Genomic DNA, 19,095 nt, shown 5'->3' on the forward strand with positions numbered 1-19,095 from the left:
TAAATCTGATTCTCCAGCTCTTTGTATGGTCGTCATTGTCATCTGCCTTCGGGTGTTGCTAAGCAGCATTTCACTATAGCTCCTGCTGAGAAAATTTGCAGCTGCCTGTCAGCTCTGACTTACCGTGCCTGTTTAATGAGAATTATGCTCATGATTTCTTTCCCGGCCTCTTATTCTTTCAGTTCACTGACCCCGTGTTACTCAGTAGGGTGATTTGTTTCTCCTGTGTTTATATCCATTCCCTGAAGACTTTTTCATCCAGACCTTATGTTTTTGTCTCAGGATGCTAGTTGGAAGGGGAAATGGTCTAAAAACTGATATGACTTGAGCTTTTGCACTTAGTTCCCTTTACTCCTAATTAAGGAGTAATGGTGTCAGGCTGGTACAGAAATGATTTGTCCCATTAAGTTATCCTTCAGCTAAGGTTAAAATGTATCAGGGCCAAAAGAACCACAAGGAAATATTAAATTGTATTTGGTAATCTCACTGCTAGTGATAATATTGTTATATTATTTTATTTTATTATTATTTTTTTGAGACGGAGTCTCTCTTTGTCACCCAGGCTGGAGTGCAGCGGCGCAATCTCGGCTCACTGCAACCCCCACCTCCTGGGTTCAAGCAATTCTCCTGCCTCAGCCTCCCGAGGAGCTGGGATTACAGGTGTGTACCACTGTGCCCAGCTGATTTTTGTATTTTTAGTAGAGATGGGGTTTCACTATGTTGGCCAGGCTGATCTTGAACTCCTGACCTCAGGTGATCCACCTGCCTTGGCCTCCCATAGTGCTGGGATTACAGGCGTGAGCTACCGCACCCAGCCATTATTGGTATATTATTTGGAAATACACACATAAAGAAAATAAGTTAATTTTATGAATATTATTAGGAATCAAGATTTTTAGCATAAAAAAAGAGATATAAAGTAAAGAACCAGAGTAAAGACCCTATAATTTATTTTATTTTATTTTAAGAGACAGAGCCTCACTATGTTGCCCAGGCTGGACTTGAATTCCTGGGCTCAAGTGATTCTCCCACCTCAGCCTCCCAAGTAGCTGAGACCACAGGTGCACACCACCATGCCCATCTTAAAACCCTGTAATATTGAATTTCAGTTGGAAATATTAGTATGAACTCATGATTTATTTTTCTCTTTTTTAAAAATAGCTATTTCCAGCTCAGTCCATTGTCAATCCCAAGAAGCAATGACAACCCAGTGTCAATAAGCATTGGTAGAGACAATATACAGTTTCTTTTTTTTTTTTTTTGAGACTGAGTCTGACTCTGTTGCCCAGGCTGGAGTGCAGTGGTGCAATCTTGGCTCACTACAACTGCCACCTCCCAGGTTCAAGTGATTCTCCTGCCTCAGCCTCCCAAGTAGGTGGGATTACAGGCACCTACCACCATGCTTGGCTAATTTTTGTATCTTTAGTAGAGACAGGGTTTCACCATGTTGGCGAGGCTGGTCTTGAACTCCTGACCTTAAGCAATCCACCTGTCTCGGCCTCTCAAAGTGCTGGGATTACAGGCATGAGCCACTGTGCCCAGCCCAATTTATAGTTTCTAAATATCATTTTCTACTAAATTCTAAGCTCTATATGGAATAAAGTTGATTCAAAGTCTGAGGCAGGCGGGAATCATACATTATAAACCTCAAGGCATCTTGTTGTGCTTGAATACAAGAAAGTGACCTGAGATGAATGGGATCATATCTGTAGCACACTGGAGCCAACTTGAAGGGACTCCCATTGCCATAGATAGGACAATTAGATCATTAAAAGGAATAATGCCTGCAATAGTTGAAGTACATCAAAGATATAAAAATCTGAGTCAAAGAAAAAAGCCCTCATATGACATCTTTGGGATTGCCAGGGCATCAACTCATTATTTTGTACATTGGTAAGTAAAGGGAAAGAATAAAGCATTTGTCTTGTGTTTCCTGTAGGAATTGTATGTCAGGGTAACCAAATGGTCTATGAAGGAAAATCTTCATAGAGAATTACAGCTAAAAATTCAAAAAGAAAACTAGAAAATTACATCTTGTCTGGGTGCTATGGCTCACGCCTGTAATCTCAGCACTTTGGGAGTCTGAAGCAGGAGGATTGCCTGAGCTCAGGAGTTTGAGACCAGCCTGGGCAATATGGCAAAACCTCACCTCTACTAAAAATACAAAAACTAGACTGGGCACAGTGGCTCACGCCTGAAATCCCAGATCTTTGGGAGACTGAGGTGGGCAGATCACTTGAGACCAGGAGTTTCAGACCAGCCTGGCCACCATGGTGAAACCTCATCTCTACTGAAAATACAAAAATTAGCTGGGCATGGTGACCCGTGCCTATAATCCCAACTACTGGGAGGCTGAAGCAGGAGAATCGCTTGAACCTGGGAGGCGGAGGTTGCAGTGAGCTGAGATCGCACCACTGCACTGCGCTCCTGGCTGGGTGACAAGAGCAAAACTCCGTCTCAAAAAACATTTAAACAACAGGAAAGTACATAACGTAAAAAGTAGGGACTTCTGGTGAAAGACAGTGTACTGAATGCATGTTTATCTGCTCTCTCTGGAAGCCATAGGGACCAACGGAACAGGAGAGAAGAGACAGTAGATAAAAGGTAATAGCCGACCAGGTGTGGTGGCTCACGCCCATAATCCCAGCACTTTGGGAGACCGAAGTGAGCAGATCATTTGGGCCCAGGTGTTTGAGACCAGCCTGATCAACATAGCAAGACCCCATCTCTCAAAAAAAAAAAAAAAAAAAAAAAAATTAGTGGAGTGTGGTGGCAAGCGCCTGTAATCCCAGCTATTTGGAAGGCTGAGGCATGAAAAACACTTGAACCCAGGAGGTAGAGGTCACAGTGAGCCGGGATTGCACCACTGCACTCCAGCTTGAGCAACAGAGTGAGACTCAGAAAAAAAAAAAGGTAATAACAAATGTTGCAAAGTTCAGTGGCGAGATATAGCTCACTGCAACCTTCTACCCAATGGGTTCAAGCAATCCTTCCACCTTAGCCTCCCAAGTAGCTGCGACTACAGGCTTGCAACACCACGCCCAACTAATTGTTGTTGTTTGTTTGTTTGTTTGTTTTGTAGAGATGGGGTCTCACTGTATTACCCAGGCTGGTCTGGGCTAGCAACTTGAGAAACTGGAAATCTAGATGTCTGCATGTGGAGAAGCCAAGAAGCACACTACCATACCTCAATAAAGTTGTTTTTTTTTTTTTTGTTTTTTTTGTTTTTTTTTTTTTTTTGAGACAGAGTCTCGCTCTGCCGCCCGGGCTGGAGTGCAGTGGCCGGATCTCAGCTCACTGCAAGCTCCGCCTCCTGGGTTCCCGCCATTCTCCTGCCTCAGCCTCCCGAGTAGCTGGGACTACAGCCGCCGCCACCTCGCCCGGCTAGTTTTTTGTATTTTTTAGTAGAGACGGGGTTTCACCGTGTTAGCCAGGATGGTCTCGATCTCCTGACCTTGTGATCCGCCCGTCTCGGCCTCCCAAAGTGCTGGGATTACAGGCTTGAGCCACCGCGCCCGGCCAGTTGTTATTTTTTTTATTTTTATTTATTTTTTTTGAGACAGAGTCTCACTCTGTTGCCCAGGCTGCAGTGCAACAGCGCAATCTCAGCTCACTGCAACCTCTGCCTCCCAGGTTCAAGCGATTCTCGTGCCTCAGCCTCCCAAGTAGCTAGGATTACAGGCACCTGCCACCACGCCTGGCTAATTTTTGTATTTTTAGTAGAGATGGGGTTTCACCATGTTGGCCGGGCTGGTCTCAAACTCCTGACCTCAGGTGCCTCGGCCTCCCAAAGTGCTGGGATTAGAGGCGTAAGCCACCACGCCCAGCCTAAATTTTTTTTTTTTTAAAGAAAAATAAGAAAAAAAGGAGCAAGCTCCTTTTTACTGCAGAACCCTGGACGGACAGGAAGCATCAGATAACCTCTAAAAATGGAGTTGAATTTAGAGCTTGAAAGAGTTTGAAAGGCTGTATAGGATTCAGTAGATCCCTTCATTTGTTCCTTCCCTTTGTACAACCACCTCCCCTTCCCAGCAAAAGACTGGAGGTTTACTCTTGAGAGATGATGAGCCCAAGAGACTCTGAACTGGGTGGGAGAGGCAAACTGAAAAATAGGAGGTATAAGTTGAAGTCTGCATCCTCAACAATGAGGCCTCCACCCCTTCCACTCAGGTGTCAGAGTCTTGGCAACAGGTTTAGACACCCCCATAGGACTACTGTGAGGATTAAATGAGTTAATACCTGTAACATGTTCAGAATTGTGCTTGGTAAATAGGAAATGTTTAATGTCATTATTATTATTATTTTTGAGATGGAGTTTCGCTCTTGTTGCCCAGGCTGGAGTGCAATGTCACAATCTTGGCTTACCACAACTTCTGCCTCCCTGGTTCAAGTGATTTTCCTGCCTCAGCCTCTGGAGTAGCTGGGATTACAGGTGCCTGCAACCACACCCGGCTAATTTTTGTATTTTTAGTAGAGATGAGGTTTCTCCATGTTGATCAGGCTGGTCTCAAACTGCCAGCTTCAGGTGATCCACCTGCCTTGGCCTCCCAAAGTGCTGGGATTACAGGCGCCTGGACTTAATGTTATTAATAAACTAAAGAGTTTATTATTAAACCAAACTAAAAGTGGTTGCTTCTGTAGAGCCTGAATCAGATGGGAATAAATTATGTAGGGCACTGCTATTTTTCACTCTAAGCTTTCAGGAATATTTGGCTTTTAAAATTATGTACGTTTATAAGAAGTTTTAAGTAAAAAGTAAAGGTCTGTCCCCTCTCTCCACAGCATATATAAATTTTAGAACAGGCTTCGGTCCCACACCTATTCTTGTGGCTGGCAGCCCCACCAAAATCACAGGAAATGTGTAGTAGGTGGAGGAGCTGCTGTCCAAATGGGTAGGGGGTTTTGGTGTTAACACAAAGAATGTTTGGCGGAAAGGGTACTTCATAGATGACAATGATAGCTGGCTATCTCTTTATAGTTAACGGTTCCCTGTTTTTTTTTTTGTTTTTTGTTTTTTTGTTTTTACAAACATACAAACATAGAAAGTGTATATTTTAGTAATAGGATCATACGACTTGTTTTGATAGACACACACACACACACATACACACACACACACACACACACACACACACACACACACACCCGTGGAGGCCAGGCGCTGTGGCTTATGCTTGTTATCCCAGCACTTAGGGAGGCTACCCGCGAGACTGAGGCAGGAGAATTGCTTGAACCCAGGAGGTGGAGGTTGCAGTGAGCCGAGATCACGCCAGTGCACTGCAGCCTAGGCGGCAGAGCTAAACTCCATCTCAAAAAAAAAAAAAAAAAAAAACTGGAGAGGAATTTAGAAACAGTTGGAAGGCTAAATAATCCTAGTTGAGTAATTTAGAAATGCTTTATTTATTTTTCGTTATTGTTGTTAGAGACAGGGTCTCACTCTTTGTCACCCAGGTGGGAGTGCAGTGGTGCAATCACGGCTCACTGCAACCTTGAACTCCTTGGTTCATGCAATCCTCCTACCTCAGCTTCCTGGGTAGCCAGGACTACAGGTGTGTGCCACTGTGCCTGGCTAATTTTTAAATTTTCTGTAGAGATAGGGTCTCACTTTGTTGCCAGGCTGGTCTTGAACTCCTGGCCTAAAGTGATCTCCTGCCTTGGCCTCCCAAAGTATTAGGTTACAGGCATTAGCCACTGTGCCCAGCTAAGGAGTGCTTTAGAAAACTCCCTGGAGGCAAAATAGTTGGCCCAAGATAGTAGAAACAGTTTCTACCTAGTGTTTCTAGAAGGGGCCAGTGTCCTTATCTTCTAGTATGAATAAAATCGTAGGGATGAAGGAGGTGGTGAAAACTGCCATAAACAGCATTGTTCATTTCAGTAAGTGGAACTTTTAATAACCTTTCTAGTTTCCTGCATTGCTTCAGAAGACAAGTGTTAACAAGCCATTCTCCTGACGTTAAGCTTGCAATAAAGATTCTAGCACACCATGTGATTTGTCCAGAGAATTAAACATGCAAGCTTGCATGTTATTTGGAGGCTTATTATGACCTTCTCAGCCTTTCCATTTCTAAAATGATTTCTCTCTTTTGAGTCATTAATCCTAAGTATGCATGTGTGTGTGCACGCATGTGCATTTGTGTGCTGTCATTTATTCAAAGGTGTTTTTACTTAAGGTGATTAATCCAAATGCATTGAAAATGATGCTGACCAAATTAATTCTATTTAAAGCTTAGTTGTTAGCCAAATGCTATATAAAGTCTTGTCTAGGAACAATCTTAATCCTTTCAACTATTTAATACTTAAGAAAAGACTCTAGATCAGGGGTCTCCAACCCCCAGGCCACGGACTAGTACTGTTCTGTGGCCTGTTAGGAACCCGGCCTCATAACCGGAGGTGAGCAGCGCACAAGTGAGCTTTACCACCTGAGCACGGCCTCCTGTCAGATGAGCAGCAGCATTAGATTCTCATAGGAGCGCGAACCCTGTTGTGAAATGTGCATGCAAGAGATCTAGGTTGCACAGTCCTTAGGAGAATCTAACTAACACCTGATGATCTGAGGTGGAATAGTTTCATCCTGAAACCATTCCCCACCCCTCTCCCCCTCCCGCTTCTGCCAGCCTTGGTGTGCGGGAAAATTGTCTTCCATGAAACCGGTCCCTGGTGCCAAAAAGTTTGGGGATCACTGCTGCACAAATGGTTCTAAGACACTGACTTCTAGATGAAACTGAACACTGCCCCTCCATTCTTTACTTACTAGAATTAGACTGTCAAAATGTCAGGAGTGAGTCAGGGCAGGAATCCCTGAGGAGGAAACCTCCTTTTGAGAAGCAGATCCAGGATCCCCTGACATAGTCAGAAAGTAACAGGTCATTTTTTATAAGGAGAGTTTATTTATTTATTTTTTTTTTGAGACGGAGTCTCGCTTTGTCGCCCAGGCTGGAGTGCAGTGGCCGGATCTCAGCTCACTGCAAGCTCCGCCTCCCGGGTTTATGCCATTCTCCTGCCTCAGCCTCCCGAGTAGCTGGGACCACAGGCGCCCGCCACCTCGCCCGGCTAGTTTTTGTATTTTTAGTAGAGACGGGGTTTCACCATGTTAGCCAGGATGGTCTCGATCTCCTGACCTTGTGATCCGCCTGTCTTGGCCTCCCAAAGTGCTGGGATTACAGGCTTGAGCCACCGCGCCCGGCCAAGGAGAGTTTATTTTTTAGAGCAGTTTTAGATTCACAACAAAAATGAACAGAAGAGGCTGGGCGCGGTGGCTCAAGCCTGTAATCCCAGCACTTTGGGAGGCCGAGACGGGCGGATCACGAGGTCAGGAGATCGAGACCATCCTGGCTAATACGGTGAAACCCCGTCTCTACTAAAAATACAAAAAACTAGCCGGGCGAGGTGGCGGGCGCCTGTGGTCCCAGCTGCTCGGGAGGCTGAGGCAGGAGAATGGCGGGAACCCGGGAGGCGGAGCTTGCAGTGAGCTGAGGTCCGGCCACTGCACTCCAGCCCGGCGACAGAGCGAGACTCCGTCTCAAAAAAAAAAAAAAAAAAAAATGAACAGAAGAGACAGAGATTTCCCTTACACTCCCTGCACTCAAATAACATAGCCTCCCCCATTGTCAACATGTCCCACCAGAGTGATGCATTTTTTACAGCTGATCAGTCTACATTGACACATCACCACCCAAAGTCCATAGTTTACATTAGGGCTCGCTCTTGGCGTTGTACAAACTATGGATTTGGACAAATTTGTAATGCCATGTATCCACCATGATGGTATCATACAGAATAGATTCACCACCGTAAAAATCCTCTGTGCTCCACCTGTTCTGTTCTCCCTCTCTCCTAACCACTGGCAACCCTTGATCTTTTTACTGTCCCCATAGTTTTGCCTTTTCCAAAATGTAATATAGTTGAAATCATACAGCATGTAGCCTTTTCAGCTTGGCTTCTTTCCCTTAGTAATACGCATTCGAGGTTCCTCCGTGTCTTTTCATAGCTTGATTGCCCATTTTTTGGTGCTATTTTTCCATTGTTTGGATGTACCACAGTTTATTGATGCATTCACCTACTGAAGGACATCTTGGTTACTTCAGGTTTTAACAATTATAACTAGAGCTGCTATAAACAACCATGTGCAGGTTTTGTATGGACATAGGTTTTCAACTCATTTGAGTAAATATCAAGGCAAGCAATGGCTAGATTGTATGGTGAGAGTATGTTTAGTTTTGTAAGAAAGTGCCAAACGGTCTGCCAAAGTGGCTGTACCATTTTACATTCCCAGCAGCAATGAATGAATGAGAGCTCCCGTTGATCTCCATCCTCACCAACATTACTGGTGAAATCAGTTCTCTGGATTTTGGCCATTCTATTAGGTGTGTAAAAGTATATCAACAATGCTTTCATTTCCAATTCTCCAATGCCATAGGATGTGGAGCATCTTTTCATATGCTTTTTTTGCCGTCTATATATTTTCTTTGGTGAGATATCGGTTTAGGACTTTTGCTCTTTTTTAATTGGGCTCTTTTCTTTTCAAGATAGGATCTCTTTCTGTTACACAGGCTAGAGTGCAGTGACACCATCATGGCTTACTGCAGCCTCGACCTCCTGGGCTCAAGCAATCCTCCCACCTCAGTCTCCTGAGTAGCTGGGACTATAGGCACTTGCCACTATGCATGGCTAATTTTTTTTTTTTTTTTTTTGAGACAAGGTCTCACTCTGTTGCCCAGGCTGGAGTGTAGTGGTGCTGTCTCAACTCACTGCAACCTCCGCCTCCTGGTTCAAGCGATTCTTCTACCTCAGCCTCCCGAGTAGCTGAGACTACAGGTGCGCCACCATGCCCGGATAATTTTTTGTAATTTTTTGGTAGAGACAGGATTCACCTTTTGGTCAGGCTGGTCTGGACTCCTAACCTCAAATGATCTACCCACCTCGGCCTCCCAAAGTGCTGGGATTACAGGCGTGAGCCACCGTGCCCAACCCGGGTTTTCTTATTATTGAGCTTTAAGAGTTCTCTGTAAATTTTGGAAAACAGTCCCTTGTCAGACTGTTTTGGATGAATATTTTCTCCCAGTCCGTGGCTTCTCTTTGTATTCTCTTGACAGTGTCTTTCGCAGAGCAGGAATTTTTAACTTCAGTGAAGTCCAGCTTATCATTACTTTCTTTCACGGATTGTGCCTTTGGTGTTGCATCTGAAAAGTCCTCACCATACCCGCGACCATCTAGATTTTCCATGGTAGCTGCTAGGAGTTTATAGTTTTGTATTTTGCATTGCAGTCCATGATCCATTTTGAGTTCATTTACAAGTCATTTTGCTTTTTAATTTTCAGGCAAAATTCATGCAAAGTAAAGGAAGTTGGAGTAGCATATTAAAACATTTGGAAAAGTATAAATAGGCTTTCTCATTTATTAAGTGTATGGCCTTAAACAAACAACCTTTTAAAGTCTCAGATTCTTCATTTCATAATGAGGATGATAGTACTGACCTCCTAGAGTTGAGAAGAGAACTAAGTGAGATTGTACACGTGAAACACTTGGGAGCTTCCTGCTTGCTGAACATGTGGAGATGCTGGGAATGGGGCTAACCCAGAGAGGGCATGGAAGCTCCACCCCCACCCGCTTTTCCTATCCATCTGTCTGTTCATCAGCGTCCTTTGTAATAACCTTTATAATAAACCAGTAAATGCTATTAAAAAAAAAAAAAAGCAAAACACTGAACTTCATACCTGCATGGTAAGTAGCAATTGTTCTGGATGATTCTTGCTATCATGATGTAGATAAAGAAGATGAGGATGTAGGCATAAGATGTAAGGAGAATTTTGATTTTTTAAATTATTATTCCTCATTGATTCTCAATTCCCTTTTTTTGGTAGGTGGTGGACTTTGTAGCAGCAACATTGCAGAGAGCCTGTGCAAGCTTGGCCCATCGGGCAGAGAGCACCGTGGAATCACAGACGCTGAGCATGTCTATGGGGCTGGTGGCTGTCATGCTGGGAGGAGCTGTTCAGGTGAGTTGTAGACCTGAGCCAAGCTTGAATGGAGGGAAGGGAGAAGCAAAATACCAGTTGTTTTCCTTCCATACCCTTGTGAGAAATAAGAATGGATATTGTACATAGGAGAACCAGAATAAAGAAGTTAGTTTGTTAATGAGAATTCTCTCCAAAGTGGAGAACAAGAAAGTTGCACCGTTTCCACTCTGTCACCTGAATAGACTTCACTATCAGAAGGGAAGGGTCCTCTCTACCTGTTACAATCTGAATCTGGGAACATCTAGCCTGGCATTTTGCATCTGAGGTGAATACTAGATTTTCTGGCCTTCACTCTCCAAAGCCCAGCCCTTGTTTCTGCTACTGTTGTTGGGGAAAGTCCTTAATAACCTGCTGGTTGCATAAGATCCGTCTATTTTGAATGCTTCATTTTAGCACAGGATTCATTCTTCATCCCACATCAGGCAGCATGTTAAAGCTTTGCTTCTCGCCACTTTTAAGTGTGTATGTCCTTTACATACCTAATTTATAATTTTTAAAGTTTTTTTTTTTAAACATTACATATTGGCTGGGTGCAGTGACTCACTGAGCCTGTAATCCCAGCACTTTGGGAGGCCGAGGTGGGTGGATCACCTGAGGTCAGGAGTTTGAGACCAGCCGGGCCAACATGGTGAAACCCCGTCTCTACTAAAAATACGAAAAAAAGTAGCTGGATGTGGTGGTGGGCGCCTATAATCCCAGCTACTTAGGAGGCTGAGGCAGGAAAATTGCTTGAACCCGGTAGCTGGAGGTTGCAGTGAGCTGAGATCGTGCCATTGCACTCCAGCCTGGGTGACGAGCGAAACTCCATCTCAAAAAAAATTAGAACAAAACAAAACAAAAAAAAAAAAACTACATATTGCATACTCATGTGCCACACATACTAAGCTAGGGTACTGGGAATACAGCAGGGGACAGGGCAGACCCTCATGAAACTTGCAGTCCAGTAAGGAAGTCAGACACTAAACGGCCGTTCAGAAATGTACTTAGAATTGAATGAAGGGCCTCAAAAGAGAAGTGGTGGGTACCAAGAGCACATAACATCTAACCTAGGCTGGGAATATTTCTACTGAGGAAGTGTAAGCGTAAGCTAAGATTTGAAGGAAACTCTTCCAAGTAAGGAAAACATCACGTACAAAGGCTTAGAAGCAGCAAAGAGCTTGGTATACTTGAGACACTGATAGAAGGCTGGTGTTGGTGAATTATAGAGACCAAGGGGAAGAGCATGCCAGCAAGGACAAAAGATAGGCAAGGGCTAGACCATGCATGTGTGTGTGACTGGCTGATTACATACCAAATTAGGTGAGGAGTCTGCAGGAAAGCAGAATAGGCTTAGTGTGAGTCTTACGAAATCCACCCTGAAGCCAATCTGCTCAAAACCCTTAGCAATGAGTAGCATACCCTCTGGGAATGGATTTTTGAGCTTGAGGATTCAAATCTGATTCTGATTCTTGATGTATTAGAATATGCCTTTCACTAGCCTGTCAAAAAGGAAAAGGAATTTTATCTGGGCCTGTTATTAGTGTGAAGCCCATTTCTTGGTAGATTTACTTAGCACTTCTAATATATATTTTCCACATTGTTTGAAAAAAAAAAAGCTTTTGGTTCAGTTTCTAGCACCATAGTATACCCTTGCTGTTAGAACTATCAAGGAAAATTTCACTGATGGAATCATTTTTCTTTTTTTTTGAGACAGAGTCTTACTCTGTCGCCCAGGCTGGAGTGCAGTGGCACAATCTCGGCTCACTGCAGCCTCCACCTCCTGGGTTCAAGCAATTCTCCTGCCTCAGCCTCCCAAGTAGCTGGGATTACAGGCATGCGCCACCACACCTGGCTAATTTTTGTATTTATAGTAGAGACAGGGTTTTGCCATGGCGGCCAGGCTGGTCTCAAACCCCTGACCTCAGGTGATCCACCGGCCTCGGCCTCCCAAAGTGTTAGGATTACAGGCGTGAGCCACTGTGCCTGGCTGGAATCATTTTTCTTAAGTTGTATTCTTATTAGATTTAGTTGGCCAAATTGATTTTTGTTTTTCTGGTTGAATATTAATTTGAATAGTCTTTTTTTTGGCTTGTCTTTACTTCACACTTGTTTCAAACCACATCCCAAATGGAAGATAGATCACAGAAATCTCCATTTCCCTTTCTAGAAGCCCATTGTTGGAGGGCTGGCTGTGCATGTTAGTTGTATTCTAAGACAGACTCACCTGACTGATGTCAAGGTTATACCTTGCAGGCCCCTGCCTTTCTGTGAGCCATCCTGACTCACTGATTACATCCGGCATTCCTCTGACTTTGCAGTTAGTTAAGTGAACATAAGCACGTCACCCCCTTTATCTTTGGCCTAAATCTGCTACTTTTTTTCTGTTTGAATCATGGATTTGTAAATGGCTTCTATAGTAATGCTGTATTTTCTTTCTTTGTATTAAAAAAAAAAGTCATGGTTCTGAATTGTGTTTTCAGTTAATTGTTGTCAGGCCAACAATATACTGTTTTTTCCTATCCCTTATTAGGATTCATTGTTTTGGCTAATGAAAAAAGAATCTAACATCATCTGAACCTTTTTTATTTCTTTCTAATTTATATAATCAAAGTGATTATTAGAACATCGTGTCTGGGAAGAGGAGTTAATTTGGAAAAAGCATGTATTTAAGACTGCTGACAAAAATTAAAAAATAAAAAGGCCAGGCGCGGTGGCTCATGCCTGTAATCCCAGCACTCTGGGAGGCTAAGGTGGGCAGATCATGAGGTTAGGAGTTCAAGACCAACCTGGCAAACATAGTGAAACCCCATCTCGGCCGGGTGCGGCGGCTCAAGCCTGTAATCCCAGCACTTTGGGAGGCCGAGACGGGTGGATCACGAGGTCAGGAGATCGAGACCATCCTGGCTAACACAGTGAAACCCCGTCTCTACTAAAAATACAAAAAAAAAAAAAAACTTAGCCAGGCGAGGTGGCAGGCGCCTGTAGTCCCAGCTACTCGGGAGGCTGAGCCAGGAGAATGGCGTGAACCCGGGAGGCGGAGCTTGCAGTGAGCTGAGATCCGGCCACTGCACTCCAGCCTGGGTGACAGAGGGAGACTCCGTCTCAAAACAAACAAACAAACAAACAAAAAAACAAAACAAAAAAAAACCCCATCTCTACTAAAAATACAAAAATTAGCTGGGCGTGGTGTGCATGCCTATAATCCCAGCTACTTGGGAAGCTGAGGCAGGAGAATTGCTTGAACCCAGGAGGCGGAGGTTGCAGTGAGCTGAGACCGCCCCACTGCTCTCCAGCCTGGCAACGGAGCGAGACTCCGTCTCAAAACAAACAAACAAACAAAAATTTTTTAAAAAAAGACTGCTGACAAGATAACTGTAATTCCAGGCTCATTTTCTAAATTTCAGAGTTAGTCACCACTGAAAATATTATACATTGGTTACTCCTCCCTGTCCCCTCAAGAAGCAGTTTCTGCATGATGTTGCATTGTCCGTTGGTCTCTAAAGCACGAAGCTGAGCAGACCATTCTAGACCTTCTTTAGGAAAAACTAAAACCATGTTGTTCCAGGGTGGTAGCAGAGCCTCTGGTTAAAAACTGGGCTCCAAATCTTTAAATCTAGATTCTATTGGGGCAGGGGCCCGTTATTGGGCGAGAAAAGGTGCGTCTCTTCTCTAAGGGGGAAGGAGTCTTTAGCTTGGTGTTACTCTACACTGCTTAGGTCATGTTTTTGATCAAAGGTCATTGCTCAGACTCTTTGGCAAAAAGGTCGCTATGAACATGGACTGTGTTTTAGGTGCTGTTCACTTACATATTAGAATCATTGCAAATGCTTAGGGGCTGGGGTAGAAGTAGTGATAAGCAAGCTAGAGGTCTATTGCAGAATGGAGGAAGGGGAGAGGGAAAACCGCTGAAATCTGTTGCATGCTGGTGAGGCGAATTGGTTGACTCAGTTCCTGTGCTAGAATGCTGTCCTTTCTCTTCACCGAGCCCAATTTGGATGCTCTATAGATCTGCTTGGGAAAATTCCCATTATTTCTAGCTGTTATGTAGAACTCCAAAGAGCAGACAATCCTTCTTAATTACTGTTACTTTCAAGCAGCCTCATTTAGAGATGTCTTACTTTCTGCTGTATTTAATAAACCTGCCACAGTAGGTACTTAATTAACAGTTTTTGAATGGATGGATAAATGGAAGGAAGAAAGAATAAAAAGAAGAAAGGAAAGATAATGTTTAACGAAGGACGCATGAATTTGTTTTGTTTTGTTTATCAAAAGGGTATGGGCTCAAAAAGTTGAAAAACACTGCCCTCACCCATAGTGAGCAACCTCCAGATCTGGACACACCCATGGGAGTGTTGTGAATGTTAGTCATGTGTTATGAGGGGCAAAGGAGAGCCATGCTTCTTGTTTTCACAGGCTTTCACTTGATTATCCTCTAGGTGATCCAGTCTTTTCTCAGAATTTCCCTAGAGTGGAGAGGCATCCTTCAACCGCTTGTATGCAGGTGATCAAACTGGCTAAAAAAGCCCTTACTTGCAAACCACAGTGCCTCCAATTTTACAACTTAAAAAGAAAATGACTTTCCAGTTAACTAAGCTGACTAGTTCCATTTAATTCTTTTTGCTTTTGAGATTAAACCATCTATTTCTGGAATTGTCTTCGTTCTGCTCATTTATACACATTGTTAAAGATTTTCAGAGCTTTGGCCAGGTGCAGTGGCTCACGCCTATAATCCCAGTGCTTTGGGAGGCTGAGGTGGGCAGATCACCTGAGGTCAGGAGTTCCAGACCAGCCCAGCTACTTGGGAGGCTGAGGCAGGAGAATTGCTTGAACCTGGGAGGTGGAAGTTGTAGTGAGCCGAGATCATGCCATTGCGCTCCAGCCTGGGCAACAAGAGTGAAACTCCCTCTCAAAAAAAAAGCTCCTCACCTGGGCACAGTGGCTTATGCCTATAATCCCAGCACTTTGGGAGGCTGAGGTGGGAGGATCACCTGAGGTCAGAAGTTTGAGACCAGCCTGGCCAAAATGGCAAAATCCCATCTCTACTAAAAATATAAAAAAATTAGCTGGGTGTGGTGGCGGGCACCTGTCATCCCAGCTACTCGGGAGGCTGAGGCAGGAGAATCGCTTGAACCTGGGAGGTGGAGGATGCAGTGAGCCGAGATCAGGCCATTGCACTCCAGCCTGGGTGACAGAGCAAAACTCTGTCCCCCCCCCCCAAAAAAAAAAAAAAAAGCTCCTCAGATATCTGCTGCCACCCAATGTATTTCCCTGGACAACCCCAGGGGCTAGATGTTCGATGAGTAAATACCCATCCAGGATGTGAGCACCTGGTTGTCCAGCCTGAGGCCAGGGATCCCAGGGCACACCTTTAATCAGGGAGGGATGAGGCTGGTGCTTCTGCCATGCCAAGGACTGAGAACTCTGTGGATGCAAAGGGGTGGGTGGAAGGCCAGGTGTGGTGGCTCACGCCTGTAATCCCAGCATTTTAGGAGGCTGAGGTGGGCAGATCACATGAGGTTAGGAGTTTAAGGTCAGCCCGGGCAACATGGCAAAACCCTGACTCTACTAAAAATACAAAAATTAGCCAGGCAGGTGGCCACACCTGGAGTCCCAGTTACTCAGGAGGCTGAGGTGGGGGAATCGCTTGAACCTGGGAGGTGGAGGTTGGAGTGAGCCAAGATTGTGCCACTGTACTCCAGCCTGAGTAATAGAGCAAGACTCTGTCTCAAAAAAAAAAAGAAAAAATTGCAATTCCCTAATGACTTATGACATTGAGTATGTCTTCCTGTGCTTATTTGCCATCTGTATGTCTTTTTTTTTTTTTTTTTTTTTGAGATAGAGTCTCACTCTGTTGCCCAGGCTGGAGTACAGTGGCACATCTCAGCTCACTGCAAGCTCTGCCTCCCGGGTTCACGCCATTCTCCTGCCTCAGCCTCCTGAGTAGCTGGGACCACAGGCGCCCGCCACCACGCCCGGCTAATTTTTTTTTTTTTTGTATTTTAAGTAGAGACAGGGTTTCACCGTGTTAGCCAGGATGGTCTCAATCTCCTGACATCGTGATCCGCCCGCCTCGGCCTCCCAAAGTGCTGGGATTACAGGCGTGAGCCACCGCGCCCAGCCTGCCTGTATGTCTTCTTTGGTAGGGTGGTGTTCTTTGGTAGACCTATCTGTTTAGGTCTTTTGCCCATTTTTAAGTCAGGTTGTTGATTTTCTTATTGTTGAGTTTTGAGGGTTCTTTGTATATTTTGGCGATTAGTTCTTTTTCAGATATGTCTTTTACAAATATTTTCTCTCGTTCTGTAGTTTATCTTCTCATTCTCTTGACAGTTTCTTTTGCAGAGCAGACATTTTTAATTTTAATAAGGTCCAGGTTTTTAGCTGTGTCTTTCATAGATCGTGCCTTTGGTGGTGTATTTAAAAGGTCATTGCTTTTAAGAGGTCATCTCAATTTTCTACTATGTTAACTTGTAGGAGTTTTATAGTTTTGTATTTGACAGTTAGGTTTATGATCCATTTCAAGTTAATTTTTGTGCAAGGTGCAAGGTCTGTGTCTAGATTCATTTTTTTCCCAAGTGCATGCCAGTTGTTCCAGCACCATTTCTTGAAAAAACTGTCTTTCTTTTTTTTTCTACTGACACTTGTTCCAATTAAAAAAAAGAAAAGAAAAGAAAAAAAAGACTGTATTTTTTTTTTCCATTTAAAGCCTTTGCTCCTTTGTCAAAGTTCAGTTGACTCTATTTATGTGGGTCTATTTCTAGTCTTGCTGTTCTGTTCCATTGATCTATTTGTCTTGGCTGGTTTTTTTTAGAAGAAATTGTTATATAGAAGAGAAATGAAAAAGAGGCCAAATAGATTATAGATAAATTATTCTCATTTTAGATGCTTTAAAAAAGTCCACAATACAACAGAGGCACTGAATGAAGTTTAGCATAATGATAATACTAGTAGAATTATTTGAAAATGTCTCAGCCGGGCGTGGTGGCTCACACCTGTAATCCCAACACTTTGGGAGGCCGAGGTGGGCGGATCACCTGAGGTCCAGAGTTTAAGACTAGCCTGGCCAACATGGTGAAACCCCATCTCTACTAAAATATAAAATATCAGCCGGGCATGGCGGTGTGTGCCTGTAGTCCCAGCTACTTGGGAGGCTGAGGCAGGAGAATCATTTGAACCCAGGAGGTGGAGGTTGCAGTGAACTGAGATCACACCACTGCACTATAGCCTGGGTGACAGAGCGAGGCTCCATCTCAAAAAAATAAAAAGAGAGAGAGCGAGAGAGAAAGAAAGAGAGAGAGAGAGAGAGAGGAAGGAAGGAAAGAAGGAAGGAAGGAAGGAAAGAAGGAAGGAAGGAAGGAAAAGAAAGGAAGGAAAGAAAAAGAAAGGAAAGAAAAACAAAGGAAAGAAAAAGGAAAGATAAAGAGAAGGAAGGAAGGAAAGAAAGGAAAGAGAAAGAAATAAAGGAAAAGAAAGAAGGAAGGAAGAAAGAAAGAAAAGAGAAAGAGAGAGAGAGAAAAAGAAAGAAAAAGAAAGAAAGAAAAGAAAGAAAGAAAAGAGGAAAATGTTTCTTCCAGTGCCACATAAATTCCAGAAAAAAATTGACCCTTTCCTTAAATAACATATATCTTTGCTTTGTGTATGTACTCTCTTCTTCCCTTAAGATATAGTAACCTCTGAATGTCAGTTGTTTTGCACATGAAGATAAACTAACATTCTGTGGAGGCAGAAACTCTATCTTATGTTGATTTTGCATTAGTTAGTAAACATGTAAACAAAACAATCTGAGTGTATAGTGAAATTCTAAGATACAAACCTGACATATACCTCAAATCTTCATTTACTTGGAGCATAATGGTGGGAACAATAACAAATCTGTGGACTTACAGTGTCAAATAACAATGTTATTTAGGTTCTATGAAAATGGTTAGTTGGTTGATTGGTTGGTTGGATAATGAAGTGAGGGAGTGAATGGTTAAGTAATAAATACTCTGCCTTGTTCTAAAAAGGATTTAAGCCGGGCATGGTGGCTCAAGCCTGTAATCCCAGCACTTTGGGAGGCCGAGGTGGGTGGATCACTTGAGGTCAGGAGTTCGAGACTAGCCTGGCCAGCATGGTGAAACCCCGTCTCTACTAAAAAAAAAAAAAAAAAGCCAGGCGTGGTAGTGAGCGCCTGTAATCCCAGCTACTCAGGAGGCTGAGGCAGGAGAATCGAGCTTGAACCCAGGAGGCAGAGGTTGCAGTGAGCCAAGATTGTGCCACTACAATCCAGCCTAGGCAGCAGAGCGAGACTCTGTCTCCAAAAAGAAAAGAAAAAAATAAAAATAAAAAGGATTTTTTTTTTTTTTTTTGAGACGGAGTCTCGCTCTGTTGCCCAAGCTGGAGAGCAGTGGCGTGATCTCGGCTCACTGCAACCTCTGCCTCCTGGGTTTAGGCGATTCTCTGCCTCAGCCTCCCAAGTAGCTGGGACTACAGGTGCACACCACCGTGTCCAGCTAATTTTTGTATTTTTAGTAGAGACGGGGTTTTGCCATGTTGGCCAATAAAAAGGATTTAAGATCTTTAAAGTATTCACATTTTCAGGGACTCCTGAAGCATCATCTGATAATTTCTCCAGTGTTTTCAAACAGAAAACTGTTATCATTGATTCTTACTTTTCGTTGATTGCACATACACCTTTTGGGTGGCAGTGGGTGAGGGGGGTGCTTTCTAGTGAAGACCAGAAAACCTGCTAGACAAATTCTAAATGAGCTGTAACACTCATGCACCTTTCTTAGTAGTAAGGCATATGACATCATTTGGACAAAACTTCCATGGAGAATAAAATGTTATATAATTTTCACTTCTACTTTCCAGAAGAAATCCCTTTCTTCCCATTGTCTCCCTGATCCCTTCCAGATCTATGGTGCACTTGCATACTGGCCGGCCACTTTAGATCATGTAGTTAAGAACAGCCTTATCTTTTCAAGGGAGACTGTGTAGGGTATTGGGTAAGAGTGTGGGCTCTGATCCCAGTTTCTTGAGTTCACATCTTACTATCTTCCGGTTTGTGACCTTGGGCATGTTACTTAACCGTTCTGTTTCCACCTGTTTAAAATGTAGATAA

General features: G+C 43.6%; 1 protein-coding gene and 1 non-coding gene across 7 annotated transcripts in view; one reads left to right on the plus strand and one right to left on the minus strand.

Annotated features, from left to right (window-relative positions):
- The window catches only part of LOC105491366 (transport and golgi organization 6 homolog), a 252,083-nt gene that overhangs the window by 66,270 nt on the left and 166,718 nt on the right, over positions 1-19,095 (plus strand). For all 6 annotated transcript variants that reach the window (XR_011616547.1, XR_011616548.1, XM_011757706.2 and 3 more), the window contains one exon: positions 9,861-9,995. Coding sequence is in view for 4 of the 6 variants with exons in the window: in XM_011757706.2 (XP_011756008.2) it covers positions 9,861-9,995 (135 nt within the window). In the remaining 2 variants the exon portion in view is untranslated. The remainder of the gene's footprint in view (positions 1-9,860; positions 9,996-19,095) is intronic.
- Positions 18,688-18,751, minus strand: LOC112428314 (U7 small nuclear RNA). The gene has a single exon (XR_003020349.1). It is a non-coding gene; the product is annotated as a U7 small nuclear RNA (small nuclear RNA).

The sequence above is a fragment of the Macaca nemestrina genome, chromosome 18 (genome assembly GCF_043159975.1).
Source record: "Macaca nemestrina isolate mMacNem1 chromosome 18, mMacNem.hap1, whole genome shotgun sequence".
Lineage (NCBI taxonomy): Eukaryota > Metazoa > Chordata > Mammalia > Primates > Cercopithecidae > Macaca > Macaca nemestrina.